Raw genomic sequence first — 16957 nt, 5'->3', positions numbered from 1 at the left:
TTGGAAATGGAGGCTCCAACACCTCACTGAAGTAAGAGAGAAACATTATTTCTTCTTTGAAGTTTGTGACTTAGAACCTTCCAAAACATTCTGGGCTACTCAGTGGGTTACCACTGAAACTACTCTCAGTTGGCCTAGTTTGCTCTTTGTACGCACAACAGACACTGGACTGGAAGGTGCCAAACTCCTGCAGCTTCCCTTGAGAACCACTGCAATTCTTCTGACAGGAATAAACACATTCAGCTACATTTCATCAACAAAACCTATACAGGAGTAAACTATAGCAAAGAAAGACTCCATGTAACCATGCAACAGTTCAGGGATTTGATAAAATAACTTCACAGCTCTGAGGATGACACTGCGTGGTATTACTGCTCAATCAGTCCTCCTGCTTAAGGACAATTTCAGTCTCTCAAGGTAACTCTTGTCTGAGCTAAAATACATCTTCCAGAAAAATCTGCCATCATGGTTTCACAGTGGCCAGCAACAGCTAACCCAGTAGACCACAGCTAAACTGTTCCAATGATCAACACCCCTTACAGTCAGCAGAAACCTTGATTTCATTTGCAGCACGAGTATCCGGCTTCATCACCTGAACATTGGTTTGTGCTCGTCTCCACCTGCTGCCTGTGGAGTTCCTTCTTCAACTTCCATTTCTCATATCCCACAGAAGATTTTGTGCTTGTAGTGGTTTGCCCTTGGTTGGACACCTGGTGCCCACCAAAGCCACTCTATCACTCCCCTCCTCAGCTGCACAGAGCAGAGCAAATATAACAAAAAGCTCACAGGCTGAGATTAGGACAGGGAGATCACTCGGCAATTACTGTCACAGGCAAAACAGCTGCGACTTGGCAAAATTAGTTTAATTTATTAATTCAAATCAGAGTAGGGCAACGAGAACTAAAACTAAAACTTAAAAACACCTACCCCTCCCTTCTTCCCGGGCTCAGCTTCGTTCCCAAATTCTCTACGTCCTCCCACTGAGCAGTACAGGGAATGAGGGCTGCAGTCAGTTCATCACACGCTGCCTTTGCCACTTCTAACTCCTCACATTCTTCCCCTGCTCCAGTGTGAGGTCTGTCCCACGGGAGACGGTGCTCCATGAACTTCTCTAGTGCAAGCCCTTCCCACAGGCTGCAGGATTTTCACAAACTGCTCCAGTGTGGGTTCCTCCCATGGCCTTCAGTCCATCAGGAACAGACTGCTCCACTGCGCGTCCCCCACGGGGTCACAAATCCTGCCAGCAAACTGTTTCAGCGTGGGCCCCTCTCTCCACTGGTCCTGCCAGGAGCCAGCTCCAGTGTGGGCTTCCCACAGGCCACGGCCTCCTTCAGACATACGCCTCCACAGCCCTCCACAGGCTGCAGGTGGGGATCTGCTCCACCATGGACCTCCATGGGCTGAGGAGGACAGCCTGCCTCACCATGGTCTTCACCACAGGCTGCAGGGGAATCTCTGCTCCGGCACCTGGAGCACCTCCTCCCTCCTTCCGCACTGACCTCAATGTCTGCAGAGCTGTTGCTCTCACACAGTCTCATTCTCTTACACTGCAATTTGTTCCGGGGTGTTTGTTTTTTCCTGCTTCTTAAACATGTTATCACAGAGGTGCTACCATTGTTGCCAACTGGCTCGGCCTTGGCCAGCAGGTCCGTCTCGGAGCCGGCTGGCAGTCATTCCATCAGACACAAGGGAAACTTCAAGCAGCTTCTCGCAGAAGCCACCCCTGTAGCCCCCCTGCTACTAAAACTTCGCCATGCAAACCCGCTACAGTGTTAAAATCACCTTTTACATTTCTCACTGATATAATACTTTAAGTCTTCTAGTACAAAAATTATTTGCTAATTTTTCAACAATTCACTTGGCTCCTTCTGAAACCTCTCATTAGTCTACTTTTCAAATTTGTTGACAACCTCACAGGACACGACCATTCCACATGCAGTTTGATCAGTGTGTCAGTTATCAGAAAGTCTTCTGACGCACTCAGCACCTCCCTACTGACCACTGACTTGGTTGGTTGGGTTTGCCTCAAGGCTGCTACAGGAGCTCACATTCAAGAGACTGAGCCAGGACTGGAACCACATTCCTACAGAATCCAGCGTGCATTTGGGGCTCACATCCTTCGTCCTCACGTACACAACTTCGTTTCACAATACTGATGCACATTGCCCCCCATATGCCAATTAAAAGACAGCTGTTTCATATCTTGCTATGCAACCTGTCAAAAACCCACACAAATGGCAACCGAGGAGAAATCCGGAGACTTGCAGCATAAAGGGGACAAAGTTAAATTAATCTAGTGCAGAAAACTGTGAGGCCATATGGTTGATAAGTAGAAAAACTGCTAAGCTGAACAGCTTGAAGAAATACTGTAAAAGGTTGCAAGACTGAGACAGGAAAAATATTTCAATTCAGTTGAGGCTACCTTCAGAGCATACAGTAGAATTAGTCCTCCTTTAAGCCACCAATATAAAAAAAAGCCTCCACATCAAGAATATTGTGACAAGAAGTTTTTGTCGAAGCAAGAAAAGCTGACTTAGATCTCACTGGCAGAGCAGAGGCCGTAAGGGATTTTTCATTTAGAAAGCTCTGACATGCAAAAGCATCCTTAACTTCTCTTACACACTCAATGCTACTCTGAAAGCATGGCATCTGCTGCAAACTCAAGCACGTGAAAGTCACATAATAAAGATCTGCCCACAAAATATTTAGCCTAGTTGCTGAAGGGGTCTTCTAAAATCATCAGCATACAAGGAACTGGGAGAAGGACATGAGTTTTAAATATGAAAGGGCATTTAATTATGGCATTATGTACCTACAAAATATGTATCAACCACCAAGGTCTTAAAATTGTACAATAATTTCTGGCATGTAATATCATTGCATGCTGTATACCAGGTTAACAGATGCCTAAGTCAAGACAGAGTAGTTGAGGAGAGACACATGCATTACAGGATGGGTGAACTAAGCAACAGCCCCTCGACATTTTTACGGAGGAGAGTACCAGGTGGGGCAAAGAAAGTCCACCGAGTATACCGTGCCATCAGTAAATAGAAGAGCAGGAAGAGGAAACTGCAGTAAAATTCTAGCAGCAAGCAAAAGACTGAAAGGTATTTTACTGCTGCACACTGCAAAGGGAGGCAGACAGCTACCAGGCAGATGCTAAATACAACTTTACTCCTGTTTTCAAATGCAACACTTGATGGAAAAGGTGCCATTTTTATAAATCTGACAACTCCTTGTTTGTTTGTGCTAAGAAATTTATACCCAGGATAAAAACAGTGTGTGCTAGGACTCGGCTGGAATGCCCCCATCTCAGGGTTTTATTTTGGGAGCCTTCTAAGTAACAATTAAAGAGGACTAAGTTTCACAGAGTCATTGACATAATCTCCCTTCATAAACAAAGTATGCCTCCAATTCTGAAATTCCTAGTATAATCCATTCCCTCTTCTGAAACCTTGCCTGGCAGTAAAAGCAGTTTCTAACTACAACAAGAAGAAAGTATTTTGAACCTCAGGAAGCAGCAAACTAACAAACAGTAATGGCCAACCGTACGCTGAACGTACCACCCAAGAACTGCTGTGGAGTTTAAGAGCATTTCTTCTGTAGTATGTCAGCCAGTTTGACGGCTGGGGAAACAAACACTCGGGAAGGGTGCCCAACATGTGGAAAATGTTTCGCCCTGGTAGGAGCCAGTGCCTCTGACATGCAGTAAATGGTGGGGAAAAATCCTCACGACAGGTAACCCACCCACGCCACAATCACCTTGCACACCCATAGTCTGCAAGTAGCGAATGACATGAACTTTCAGCTGTCCAAGGCCTCTTTTGGCCCTGGACAGCGATGCAGATGCTCATCATTCCTCTACCAACAGCACAGCGCTCCACATCCCGTTTGGTTTATGTCATCAAAATTCTAAATACAGAAAAACTCTCCTGTAAGCTTTTAGCATTAAAAGAGCCCATGATGAATCCCAGTATGATGCAACCTGAAGGAAGAACTCCAATATGAAATTCCCTACGGTCCTGGCTAAGCAGTATTTTCTCTAGCTGAGAAGTAGAATATCGGAGCAAAATGTTTGCCTGAGATAGGATTAAGTAGAAGGCAAAGTACAAAGGAATAGACACTCCTTCCTACACGTATGTTTTAATAGAATTCCTTCAGTCACCATTATCAGCATCAAGTCAAACAATGTCACGTTTTTTTACAAAGTTTACAAAGTTTTACATTACAATTAGCAAATGTTTCTTTCTGTGTCATTAGAAAATATTAATCTGCATACCAATAGCTATTTTCATTTAATTATCACTAGAGGTTAATTAAAAGTCTTTACATATCAGACTAGCTGGTGAAAAGAGAAAAAACCTGAGGCCTGGGAATGCTACAGGGCTCCATTTCAGCTTTGCTTTGTGTAGAAATAAAATGTTATAATCTGGTCTTGCACAGCTGCCTCTCTTAACACCAGCATTCTCCTGATCCATTTACCCAGTATTATATTTCAGTAGGAGAGAACTGTTTCAAAATAGGTTTCACTGACCTATTTGATCTGTTCAAATTAACACCAGTAAGATCTTGATCTCAAATGAGATCACTTGGCAGCAAGTTCTAGAAGTTAACCATACTGTACAGAAAAATATTTCCTTTCCATATCAAGTCTGGTGGCCTACTCACAGGAAAGCAAGTAGGCCATCAGACTAGTAAAATCACAGAATTTTACTTCTCTGTAGTAGGACTTGAACAGTTCCTTACTATTACAAGCAGTGCCCATTCTATACCGTTCACTCTATACAGTATTTCATGAAGTCCCTCTCTTACTCATCTCTACTCTAAAAGAGATAGCAGTGAGAGGATATCTGTGTAATATTTACAGGCTTCTACAATTGCCTTTGGTGGCAGGGGGGGGCTCTTCAGCTGTTTCTATACCCTTTTTAAGAAGGAACTACCAGAACTCTGAGCATTCATGACTGGCAGCTTTTACTCCAAGATCCTTTTTGTTCTACAATGGTAGAAGACTGTGCAGTGTGTAGAGGTAGCTTTTAAAGTAAACTAGCTCAATGTAAAGAGCACTTTTGTCTCCTAACACTATAGAAATCTAAGATATTTAATCCTTACATAGCCTATTTGAAATGGGCTTTAAAACAGAAGACCATTGCTAAGACAATAAACCAACAGCAAAACCACTGAAGAATATTCATATTCAAAATTTTCACCTCCTTCTTCAAAATATCCAAAATAAGCCACGATAGCCACTGATAACTAGGTATTCACAGAGAACGTGTGGTCACTAAAGCCTAGTGAACAAGCTGGACAAAACAGCAGAAGCCTTTTAAACATGCTTACTTTGCCAGGAAATGCTGTCCAGGACACGTGCCATCTTCATTTTTCACTTCTATTAGAACAACCTGAAAAAAAGTTCAGGTAATAAAGATAGATAACTGCAAGTCTGCTACACACTTTTCAAAATCACTAAAAACATTTACAAAATGACATTTTCAAGGTTTGCTCAAAGTACATAAAAGGCAAGTGAAAAGAACTACGTTATCAGAGAAAGCAGTACATAACAATCTTAAAAAAAAAGCCCCTTACCTGACCTTGATAGAGCCCCGCATCTTGCACTGTGCTATCCAGCTTGCTGAGCTGCTCATACATGTTACTCATATACCTGTTCCATAATCTAGTTTCTTTCTCAGCTGGGATATTAAATAGTTTTCTCATTTCTTTCTCGATGGTAGCTGTTCAGGAGGAAAAAAAAAAAAACACCAAAATTCCTAAAACTTGGGTGATTTGGGAAAAAAAAAAAAGACAAGCCAGATATTTAGCAAGGAAGTACATCCTTGATCCTTCAAGATCCTTTCGGGTACGAAATGTATCATGGAAGTTATAATTTCCCATATAACTTGACTAATATTTAGTCTGAAAAAATGAAAAGCTTGGATTTTCAGTCATGTATTTGCCTGTCAAGCCCTCAAACCAATAACAATCAGAACACACTGACAGGTTTCTGCCCAAAAGCCAGCTTCTGTGAAACAGTCATCGTTTGAAAACAATAGGCTCAAGAAGGAAGTCTTTCCACTTACTACTGCCAGGCCATACATCAGCAAACTGAAAAAAAGCATCTTTATGGACATATAGGACAGATGACATTCAGCATTTTTACATGGGAAAATATAGCGATGATACAGAGAGGGAGATGGGCCAAACCTCAGGAAGAACCATTAAGATCTCTATAAATATTCACACACCAGGAAGGAATCACAGGAAAACCAGAAATGGAACTGCTTTACGTGAGTGATGTGGCTGTTTCTCAAGGACACTACTTAGTAAGCAACACGCTCCTCGAAGCTCTTAACCACAACTGCGGCTGCAAGAAACTCAGGAGGTTCCTAGTCCAATCGCTCAAAGTGGGGTCAACACTGAATTCAGACTAGGCTGCTTGGGGCTTATCCAGTCAGGTCTTCGAAACTTACAAGGCAGGAGATTCCCCCACCCCTCTGGGCCCTGTTCAAATGTCCAGCTGTCCCAACAGGGAAAACATTTTCATTCTATTCAGTTGGAATTTGTCCCGCTTCAGTTTATGACTATGTCTGCTGTTCATGACTCGGTAAGTAGCCTGATTCACATCCTCAGTAACCTCCTCATAGGTGTTACAATGTCCTGCCAAAGCCTTTTCTTCCCCAGGCACAGCTAGCTCCCCCAGCCTCTTCTCACACATCACATGCTCCAACTCCCAGCTATCCTGTTGGTACCCACTAGACTTGCTCCAGTTTACCAACACTGTTGTTGTTCAGGGGGGCACAAAGTATCTCTTGAGGTAGCACCATTGCACAGCTTCAGGTATGAGAGAACTACTTACCAACAGTGTCTGCTTTACTGAAGTGGCAGCTAATTACATTGTCAGGATTGCTGCTCTCACACAGCTTCAGCTCAAGAAGATAAACTTCAACCTTATAGTGCTTCACAAACAGACCATACTCCACTACCTGCAAACAGAAGGCAGATGCGATAAATGAAACGAACACAAAGCTAAACCACTGGGCAATCCTCTGTAAGGCACCCCTGCCTAAATACTCTAAGTCTTTACATGTCTTGCAAGTCAACCCGTAAACTGAACACCGACTCGCTCTGAAGTCCAAAATCAGTCACAACCTCTGTGAGCTTGTTTTGGGGTTTTTTGTTTTTAAAACATAAGAAATCCCCATGCTTTCCTTCCACACTGCACAGTTCCAAAGGTCCATCATCACAGCTGAGTTGATAGTGCCAGCTAATTACCCATGAAAAATATTTGATCACACAGTCAAAGCATTCTAGAAAAAAAATACCTTTTGCTTCTAGCCTTTGGCTAAGGTTTACATTAAAAAAACAAGCCTAGAACACTGGAACAGAATCCTTTCTATTAGAAGGGAGTAAGACAAAGCATTAATTACTTTTCTGCGTGGTATACACAATCTGCCTTATTACTGCCTCCTTGCAAAAAACCAGGTAAATTTATGTCAGAACTAGTTTTGATGACATTGCTTTATTTCAGAGTCATTTTTACATCAATTTCACATTTGAGAGAAAATCGAATAGGTACATTACCCATCCCACTAGCTTTCAGCATATTTTCAGAAATGTATTCTGTAAGACTAGGCACCCCTCTTCACCTACATATCATAAAACACATTATACCAGTAAGAAAAGCACACTTCAGAGGCCAATTATAAGACAACTCTGATATAACTGGAGGAAAAAACCAAACCAAAACCAACCAACCCACCAAAATACACCTCAATTCTCTCCACAGTTCTCTGTAGCTATAAAGCCTATGAAACTGAGATCGTATTTCATTGAACCAGCAGGTCCAATTTTTACAAGTAACAGTGTTTAAGAAGCATTTGGACAGTGCCCTTAATAACTTGCTTTAACTTTCAGTCAGCCCTGAAGTGGTCAAGCAGTTGAAACTAGATGATTGTTGTAGCTCACTTCCAACTGAAATATTCTGTATCACTCGCGTGACACCAGACTTGCTATGATCTACTTCTGTAAAATGATACAGAAGTAGATCATTTTACAAATCCTCCACCCAACTGCGGAAAGAAACAAAGAATTAAGACTTAAGACTTACCGTGAGAATTTGGCTAAACTATGCTTCCCTCTTCTGAGCTTTTATAGGGTTGTATTAGATATGCAAGGTGCTTTAAAAATAAATAATTAACAAATACAGTTGGAAAGATGTTCACTATTTTGCTGTTGCAACAGAAAGTGAAAGTAAAACTCCCTGTTCAAACAGCTTCTTGACAGGCAAATTAGACTTTTTTTTTAAAGAATGCAAAGAAACCAATTCACAAGTTCTTCATTTCTCTTTCAGAAGGAATTTCATTCAATGGGACTTCCTGTTCTCCAGTATTCTATAGGTAGAAACAAATAAAGAACCATATGCAGAAACAGAAGAACTTTTCCAAGAAGTTTCTGACCATACCACCGAGTCCATTAGGACGGATGAATGTCAAGAAGAGTCTAATTGCCCGCAGAGGTCTTTGAAACAGTGTCTGATCAGCTAGCTTGTTCTGTCGAAGTAAAACTCAGGTCATCCTGTTGGATGGATAGCAATTTGAGCACAACACGCTGTCAACCACCGAGGAAGCACACTGTTCTGTATTTTGCATATTAATACACTTTTCAACAGGACTCCATAGAAGACTGTCCAAAAACATGGTTTGAGATTATGGAAAGAAACCTGACCTACAAATAAATCTAAGTTAATCTTCCTATACTTGCCTCTGATCATCAGGCATATAGAAATGGAAGAAACCCCAGCTTGTAAAATTACAAAGATGCTTGAAAATTACTTCCCAAATCCAGCTTTTATGGATATTTTGATGTATGGATTACAGTTGATCCAGCTTTAGGAAAGGGATTAAAACTTCTGGTCCTCGAATGCTTTAAGTGCTTTACTTCCAGAGCTATCTGAAGAGTATGTAACCAGATACTGAACACATTCTACTCAGGTGAAATACTGCAGCTTTGTGTGTCCCACTGACCTTTCACTTTATATTTTTTGCAAGAAGCTGTAGCATCCCACAAACGTACTATTCTGCTGTATTTGAACATTTTTCTTAATATAAAAATCCACTTCAAATAATAAACAAGCAATAAACAGAGACTGAACACTCATAGCAATTCAAAACCTTAAAACTTTACTCTTAACTGCACCACAATAACCTGACATCTTACATCCATAATGCAACACTAGCTCTAAGCTCTAGCCCTCAATAATTACAGTGTTGAACAGTGGTATCTGATATGCCAATGAAAGGAGGCTCATACAAGTAAGCCTTCCACTCAAGTGTTTCCCCTATAGCTTCCAAACTTCTTGTCCCACTCCCAAATCTTTCAGAAAAGGCAGTGTCTAATAACATGCCAGGCTTTGCGAAAGTGGTTAGCCAGTTCACGAATAAAGCCTTCCTCACTCACAAGGGCACTGCTTAGTAATAGTTCTAGTTTTCCTTCTCAGTATAGATTTTCTGTTGCTCAAGAAATCATCTGTTCCTACTAAAACCACGTCTCCTTTATAGCTGTAACTCTTTTCCATTTCCCCCCCCACTTCTGGTTTACACGGAAGTTCTGCCTACTCAGCAGAGCAAACGTGGGGACACAGGGTGAACCTGGGATCATTTACATTTTCTGAAGATATCATCATTTCTCATTACATAGAATTCCTAGCCAGACAATGACAACATTTCAGTACCACTGATCAGCACAAGCGGGCCTGCAAGAGAAGGTTCCGACTTCCTTTTATTACTCTGATGCCACACTTTCTTGAGCCTTGCACACCTTTAAGTAACCCTTACTGTAACATAATGCTACTTAATCAGTATTAATTATGCAAATTCTATGAACGCTATCTGCTTGGGGTAGTGATTAGTCTTTATGAACACTACAGACCGGCACTTCTCAATTTAGTCAGTGCAAAAACCTAAGACTAAAATAAAAACAAAAAAACTTTTACCCATAAACAAGTGCCTGATAGATTTCCAAAAAAGCAACTCGCAGATGTCACCTTCTCAAAAGGTTATATACTCAGAATGCATTCATGACAGCATTTAACCAAACAAAAGTCAGACTTACAGAACCAAACCATACATATGTCTCTTGTAGCGATTTTAGAATCCCAGAATTTTGAAGAACAAAACAAGAACAACCTTAAACTCCAGAGGAAGCCCCTAAGCCATCTGAAGTCCCTCAACCAGATGCCATCTGTAGGCATCCCTAAGCCAACACACTAGCTATTCCATGCAACACAAGAGCATAATCATAATGCAAAAAGTTAACAAAGTTCATGGTTCTCACCCTATAGAGCCCATCAGCTGAGCATCACTGAAGATTCGGGCATTTTTACTCTAATACTGGAAGGTCATTCCTTCAGACAACAAGGCAGAAAGACCTCACATTATTATCTCCAAGGATCTTCTGAGGATCCTGTCTTAACTGACATGCAGCAAAATAAATTTTGTCTAAGTCTGGTAGAGATCAGATAATGAAACCAAGGTGATGAGAAGCTGGTTCACCCATACTTACTTTCCTCACAATAGGCTGCTGTCCATCTACGCAACCATACCATGCTACTAGTTTATTCCAGGCTTCAGTAGGAACCAATACGTAATCTAGCTCATCAATGAGGTGTTCTTTTAAACTCTGCGTTTCTGGATCTAAAAGGGAGACAGATGTAAGAAAGCGCGGCATCAAACAGAACCCTTTCTTCTCAAGGGCTATACGCACAGTGCCATGACGCTAAGAACTGCCAACACTCCCACGGGCAGGCAGAAACCGCACCAGTCTCCTCACTCACAAGGCCGGGATGGCTGCTTGCAGCTTCCCAGAAGACACGGCTTCAAAAGCGAAAGCTGCACGATGAGGCGACTGCACATGGGAGTTACCTGCCCAAGCCTGGCCTGCGGCCGAGCTCCCAGACCCCAGGGCCCAGGCCCTGCTCCCCCGCGGCCCAGCGCCGCCGGGCAGCACTCACCGCTGAAGAGACCCGAATTGTCGATAGGCCCGGGGAAGAATCCGGGATCGCCCACACCGAACATGTCCCAGCTGTCGAAGCCCACGTACTTCTTCCACTGCTTGAACCACCGGCTGTCCACCAGGTACCTGCAACACACGACACCAGGCGGCCCGGCCCCCTCAGCGGTGGCGCGGCCCAGCCCGCTCCCGCAGGCCCTGCCGCCCGCGGGGGAAGGGGGGGGGGGGGGGGGGAAGGGGCGGGGAGGGGAGGGAGGGCCGTGCGGCCGGGCTCACCAGGATTCCCCCGGCCGGAGGGCCATAGCCAGCAGCGGCCCCAGCTCGGCCCGCTGCACCGTCGGGTCCGGCCGCGCCCCGCCGGCGCCGCCGCTGCCACCCTCCGCCGCCGCCATGTCGGTGCGCGAGCCCCGTCGCGGGCGGATGTCGGCCCGCGTGCGCATGCGCGCTGGCTGCCCCGCCGCCCTCGCCCCGCCCCGCCCGCGCGCCCTCTGACGGCATGGGCGGGGCCGCGCGCAGGGGTGAGGCGGGCGGCGCGCGCGCTGTGGTGGCGTCCGCCATCTTGTGTGGGCGCGTCCCACGGGGCCGCGCAGCCCCGGCCCGGCCCTGCGGCTGCCGGGGCAGGCGGTATCTGCCGCGCTGGGGGGCGGGCAGGGTGGGCACCCCCCTCCCTTGGGCCTCCAGCGTGGAGAGCAGCCGGGGCTGGGAGCGTGAGGGGGTGCGGGGCGGCCTCGGCGCACAGCTGGAGGCCGGGGGGTGCGGGAGGCCTCGTCCCCGAGGTGGCTCCGTTTCCGAGGGGGGCGGCTTTCACAGCAGGGGGCAGAAATGCTTCCTGTGGGCTGTGTGGTTCCAGCGCCCCAGGCTGTTTTCTCGCGTAGCGGATGTGTGGAGCCCTCTGCTTGGCTTTGGCTAGGGAGGGGGGCTCCAAATCGTTGTGGGAATAGACAGGGAAATGGGGCTGAGTGACCCGCTGGGGAGCACGCAGTTTTGAGAGTGTGTCTGGAAAGAGCCTCTCAAGAAGTAGTTCAGGCGTTTGTCTCGAGTAGCAAGCGTATCCCGTGCTGTTTAGGGAGCGTGCCCTTGAGAAATAGGAAAATTGGGAAGGATTCAGAAACTTAACCTGCTTTAAACTGATAACACCAAAAAATGCATTTACCTCATGGAAAAAAGGCAGGGGGTGATGTGCTAGGGCCATGACTGCAGGGGAGCACTCTCTCGGCAGCCCCTTTGCAGCAGTGTGGTGGGTAGATGGGGCCTACCTCTTGCCAGCCAGGCCTGGCAGTGCTGCAGTAATCCAGGGTAAAACGCTAAAGGCTTTTTTTTTTTTTTTTTCTTGACAGCAGGGCAAGTCCATCCAGTTAATGCTGAAAAAGAAGACCGTTTTTTCCTTCCAGCAGGAGTTGAGGCCTGTTACCTGCTCCTTTTTCAAAAGGCAGGGCGCCTTCAGGCTTCAAGAAACTAACACACCCTGTTTTGGCAAGACTGGGTGTGTGTTTAAAATGAGTCAGCTATTATGTGATAATGCTTACGTAGCTGACTTTGCTCTGCTAATGAATTGCCTCTTTCTAATAGTGTGGTAAACAATCAAAATGGTCTCATTGAAAGCTTTCTGATTCAGTACTAGGAATTGGCATTACAGTTTCACCGTAAGGTAGGGGTGTCTATCTTCTCCTGTCTCTTCAAACGCGTTCTGCCGTTCAGCTTCCTGCCCTTGTCTCTTAACTGAACCTGATGGCTGCTCGCTGAGAGAGCGGCACCAACAGGAATGAAGCCCTTTCCAGTGCCACCCAGTTGAAGGCAGGTGTTTCCTACCTGCCTTATGATGGCAAAGATCAAACCTGGTGGCTAAAAGCTATCTCAAAATTTAGTGGGTGCAAGAAAGCTCAGTAGGAGGAGAAAGGGATTTGAAATAGCTGAAAGAACGTTTAACAGGCTGAGTACAAAAGAGTTTATGACATTTCCACTGACTAGACGCTACTGAACACCCCATCTCACCTACCATGATTTTAGGAGATGCGCTGGGATTTGGTGGGCAGAACGCTAGGGAAACCTGGGAGAGGGAGACAGTGGGAAGGATACTTTTCTTTGCAGCTTCATATACCTGGACTTGTTTAAAGATTTAAGAAGTTGATGGCAACTATCAGCAGCTAAGGTGGGGAGAATATCACTGGGAGGGGAGAAGGGGAGGAACAAACGTTCCCTGGAAAGCGAGGGGTCTATGGGACTCTGATACGTAGAACAGAAAAGCAGGGTGAATGCTAACAGAGGGACAAGCTGTTTGCAATAGAAGTGTACATGTAGAAAAAAATAAGAGTGTGGGAGTGTAGATGTGACAGACACGAGACGTTGAAAGGACAGCATCCTCAAGCCACGGAAATATCCAAGTCTGCTGAAGTAATCGTATTTATTAAAAGGTTTCCTACTGAATCAGTCTGTTTCTCTCTGAAATTACAGAAACAGAACTGGGCCATTTTATAATCCCTGAGGAATCGCCTGGGATTCTTCGAGTCTACCCTCCCCATAGAGCTACTACATTACAGAAGTGAAACATCTTCATCCCCACTGGTCACAACCAAAAAACATTTGGGTGCCAGAGCCTGGGGGGGGGGGGTGGGGGGGTGGGGCTGTGCTCTTCCACAGGTGTTGCTGCCGGAGGTTTCCAGCCCACAGGCTGCCCTTCGCACCACAGCCTGCTTTGCCCCAGAAGCCAGCTGCTCTGGGGAACGCTGAAACAAGACTGGGAATAACAAGGCTGGGAGGCTTTTATCTACACTGCAGAGTTCCTGCAGGTATGCTTACACTGGGATCATTCATTTTCCTGCTGACATGGCTAATCTTCGTCCAGGAATCACGTCACTGTACTTCTGCTGGCGTGGCTGTATCTGTTCTAGAGCTGCTGTTTTGTTTTTCTGCTAGCGCAGTCCCAGCAGCCGGAAGGTAAATAAATCCCTCGGCCATTAGCGCTGAATAAGCCGGGTGTAAGACGCCTCTGTGACGGGCAGGCTCGGCGAGAGACCCTTGTTGGCAGGGCTGCTGTTGGAACAGCAGCAGGTGTTAGGGGAGCAGTGGGGCTCAGCAGGGGCCACAGGCTGATAAGGAACCGGCAAAGCAAAGGAGGTCCTGGGAGCTCATACGGCTCGAGTTTGGTGAGTCAGGATTGAGGAAGTGCTGCAGGCTCATTGTCGAGAAAGATTTTTCAATGCAGGGAGTTCCTGCTGCCCATGATCCTCGGTCTTCTCCACATACTTCAAAATATGTCCTGCATCAATGAGGGAAGTAGATTTAACGGAAAAAATAACCCCCCAAATCAAGCAGCTTCTGCTCCAGAGCCAAAATAGCTACTGAAAACATCCTGGTTTTTCCACAAAGCTGTTATGGAAGTTAAGAAATAGCCCGGTGAGGATTGTGCAATCTGAGTTCAAAGCCGGATGACTCAAGGTCAGCAGCAAGCAAGGTAGAGCTGGCGGTAGGTTTTGCCCCCGTGTCTCTCCTCAGCCCGGAGGAGGCCTTGAGTCTAGGTACAGTGACAAAGCAACCAGCGAACCGGTGAGGTGAGAAGCTGTGAACAGGAAAAAAACCCCAAACCCTCAAATCCCAAGTGTTTGTAATGATGAAAACGGCGCACTAGTGCTTGAAAGTGTTATGCCTTCTCTTTGAAAGCCCAGGTTTCTGTTAGTGCTCCTCAGTCCAGCACCAAGTTTATGCTCAGTGCTACAAGGCCTTGTGCACAGTGGCTGGTCATGAAAACGTGCTCACAGAGCTATTCAGGGGGTGAAAATTTACCTGCAGAAGGACCTGAGCCACTGGGCAAAAGGAGGGCATATGAAATTTGGCACAGGCTCACAGTTTCTCAGGGGAAACCTATCCTAATTCCAGCTGTTCAGCAGCAGGCTGTAAACCCAGCGTTGCCACACAGGAACAATGCATCAGGATTATTCTAACAATTCCATGAAATACCTGTCAGCTTTATGGTTGGCAGGAGTCAAAAAAGTGATAGGGAAGGAGTAGAAAGAAAATATTGCCTGAATCCTGGCACACCCGCACCTGGAGCGCCACATGCGATTCCTGTGCCCAAAGGGCAACAAGGATGCTGTGAGGCAGGGCACGGTTCCAGTGGGAGAAGTGGTCAAATAGGTTGACCAGGAAAGTGAAAGAACTGGTTCTTGTTGCGATTCCCTGTGCTGCAAGGTGTTGGGGGTGCATGAAGGCAATACGGGCTTCACGTAGGACTGGGCAAGTATGTAGAGATCTGTGGCTACCACCGATGCGAGACGGGATAGAGCCAGGAGACAGCTAAGCCAGCAAGGGGGCAGTGGTTCTGGGACAAGGGGAGGGACGGTGGGTGCTGCTCTGGTTCTCAGCCTCCCCTGGGCATCTACTGAGGGAGGCCAGGTAACAAGGTGGGCCTTGGCCGGTGGGCTCTTCTTCCCCAAGCCCTCTGCCAGCACAGCCGCATCCACCTGCCTGAGACACCCGTTACCCTGTCACAGCGTGCTGGGGGTAGCCTAGCTGCGGGTTCAGCAGCCCATGCAAAATCACCCCTTGGCTGCGTGCTGTGTCCTTCCTCTGCGGGCGAGCCCCGAGCAAGGTCCAGTGGGCAGTTTGGCAAGGTGCTCCCTGCGTGCCACCCTCCCACCCGGCCAAGCTTGTTAGGTGCGAGGTGAGATGTGGCCCTGGCTCAGTTTGCAGGGCTTGCGAGCGCTGCTCGCCCATCACGCTGCCCTAGGTTTGCACTCAGATTTCAGCCTGACCGTGACATCACACTCGAGTGGTTTGAGTTCACCCTGTGAGCACCCACGTGAGCTGACCCAAGTCGCCCAGATTTATCAAGCCACAGCCTTAAAGAAAGTAGCATTTATTTTTGTTCAGAAAATCACAGGAAGCTACTGAGACTCATGGCTGCTTTCCTCGGCATAGTTTCCCAAACATTCTCGTGCAGCTTTTGAAAACATCAAGTACACTTCGAGAATTTGGAAGACGCACCATCACAAGCAAAACCTGCACAAGACATCGGGATTTCTGCCTGAGCAGCAGCCCCCTGCGAGGGGAACAGGCGGGCGCACAAGGTAGGAAGCAAGGGGGCCAGCTGGCGAACGCTGTGGCACTCTGCTTTATTCCAGAACATTCTTGGGAACCTTCTGCAGAAGCAATTCAATATCATCCTGGATCTTGATGGTTTCGAAATGCCGGCTGTAGCGTTTGAAGGGCACGCCGTCGGGGCCGATGAGGAACTTCTCGAAGTTCCAGGAGATGTCGTTGCGGCAGACGGGGGACCAGATGATGTACTGCGGGTTGGTCATCAGCGAGGAGGGGTCATCGTGCGGGAAGGGCAGCGCCTCTTTCAGGAAGGTGAAGAGGGGGTGCGCGTCCTTCCCGTTCACCTCGCACTTCTCGAACATGATGAAATTGGGCTTGTAGCCGTTGCCGGGACGTACGTGCTCCAGCGAGAGCAGGATCTCCTCGTTCTTAGCATTCTCCTGGAGAAACAAACACGACACCGCCCCCGGCGAGGCCGTCAGAGCCCAGCCGGGCCAGGGGGCTCCCCCAAGCCCGCCGGGGGCTCCCCCCGCCCCGCCCCCCGCCCCCGGCCCCTACCTGGTGTCCGAACTGGTTGCAGGGGAAGCCGAGGACCTGCAGCCCGCGTGGCCCGTAGCGCCGCTGCAGCTCGTTGAGCTGCAGGAAGTCGCGGGTGGTGGTGCCTCAGAGCGACGCCACATTGGCCACCAGCAGCACCTTCCCCCGCAGCGAGCCCAGCGCCAGCGGCTCCGCCGCGCCCAGCGGCCGCGCCGCCAGCCCCGCCAGCCCCGCCGCCGCCGCCGCTGCCGCCGCCGCCATGGCCAACACTGCCGCGCGGGGCCCGCTCGCGCCCGGCCCCGCCCGCTGCCGCCCGGCCCCGCCCCGCCCGCTCGCGCCCCGCCCCGGCCGCTGCCGCCCGGCCCCGCCCCGCCCGCTCTCGCCC

General features: G+C 47.5%; 2 protein-coding genes across 13 annotated transcripts in view; both read right to left on the bottom strand.

The window, feature by feature from the left end:
• USP4 (ubiquitin specific peptidase 4) overlaps positions 1-11455 on the bottom strand; it is a 44326-nt gene extending 32871 nt beyond the window's left edge. For 9 of the 12 annotated variants that reach the window (XR_008731789.1, XR_008731788.1, XM_055707541.1 and 6 more), the window contains exons 1-6: positions 11278-11455; positions 11003-11130; positions 10555-10685; positions 6851-6977; positions 5584-5729; positions 5338-5399 (exon numbers count right to left, since the gene is read on the bottom strand). Coding sequence is in view for 10 of the 12 variants with exons in the window: in XM_055707541.1 (XP_055563516.1) it covers positions 5338-5399; positions 5584-5729; positions 6851-6977; positions 10555-10685; positions 11003-11130; positions 11278-11441 (758 nt within the window). In the remaining 2 variants the exon portion in view is untranslated. Of the gene's footprint in view, positions 1-5337; positions 5400-5583; positions 5730-6850; positions 6978-7012; positions 8569-10554; positions 10686-11002; positions 11131-11277 lie in introns of those variants that run through there. The other 3 variants (XM_055707549.1, XM_055707550.1, XM_055707551.1) reach the window with 2 other exon arrangements.
• A 4382-nt stretch (positions 11456-15837) lies between these two features.
• LOC102049682 (glutathione peroxidase 1) lies at positions 15838-16864 on the bottom strand. Its single transcript, XM_055710060.1, has 2 exons — positions 16594-16864; positions 15838-16475 (listed from the first exon to the last, which is right to left on the bottom strand). The coding sequence occupies exons 1-2, from the start codon at positions 16831-16833 to the stop codon at positions 16110-16112; spliced, it is 606 nt and encodes a 201-aa protein (XP_055566035.1). The 5' UTR covers positions 16834-16864; the 3' UTR covers positions 15838-16109.
• Between the last annotated feature and the right edge of the window lie 93 nt (positions 16865-16957).

This window comes from Falco cherrug, chromosome 4 (genome assembly GCF_023634085.1).
Source record: "Falco cherrug isolate bFalChe1 chromosome 4, bFalChe1.pri, whole genome shotgun sequence".
Classification (NCBI taxonomy): domain Eukaryota; kingdom Metazoa; phylum Chordata; class Aves; order Falconiformes; family Falconidae; genus Falco; species Falco cherrug.
Note: the sequence above shows the minus strand (reverse complement) of the source record. Positions and strands in the feature narration are given on the sequence as shown.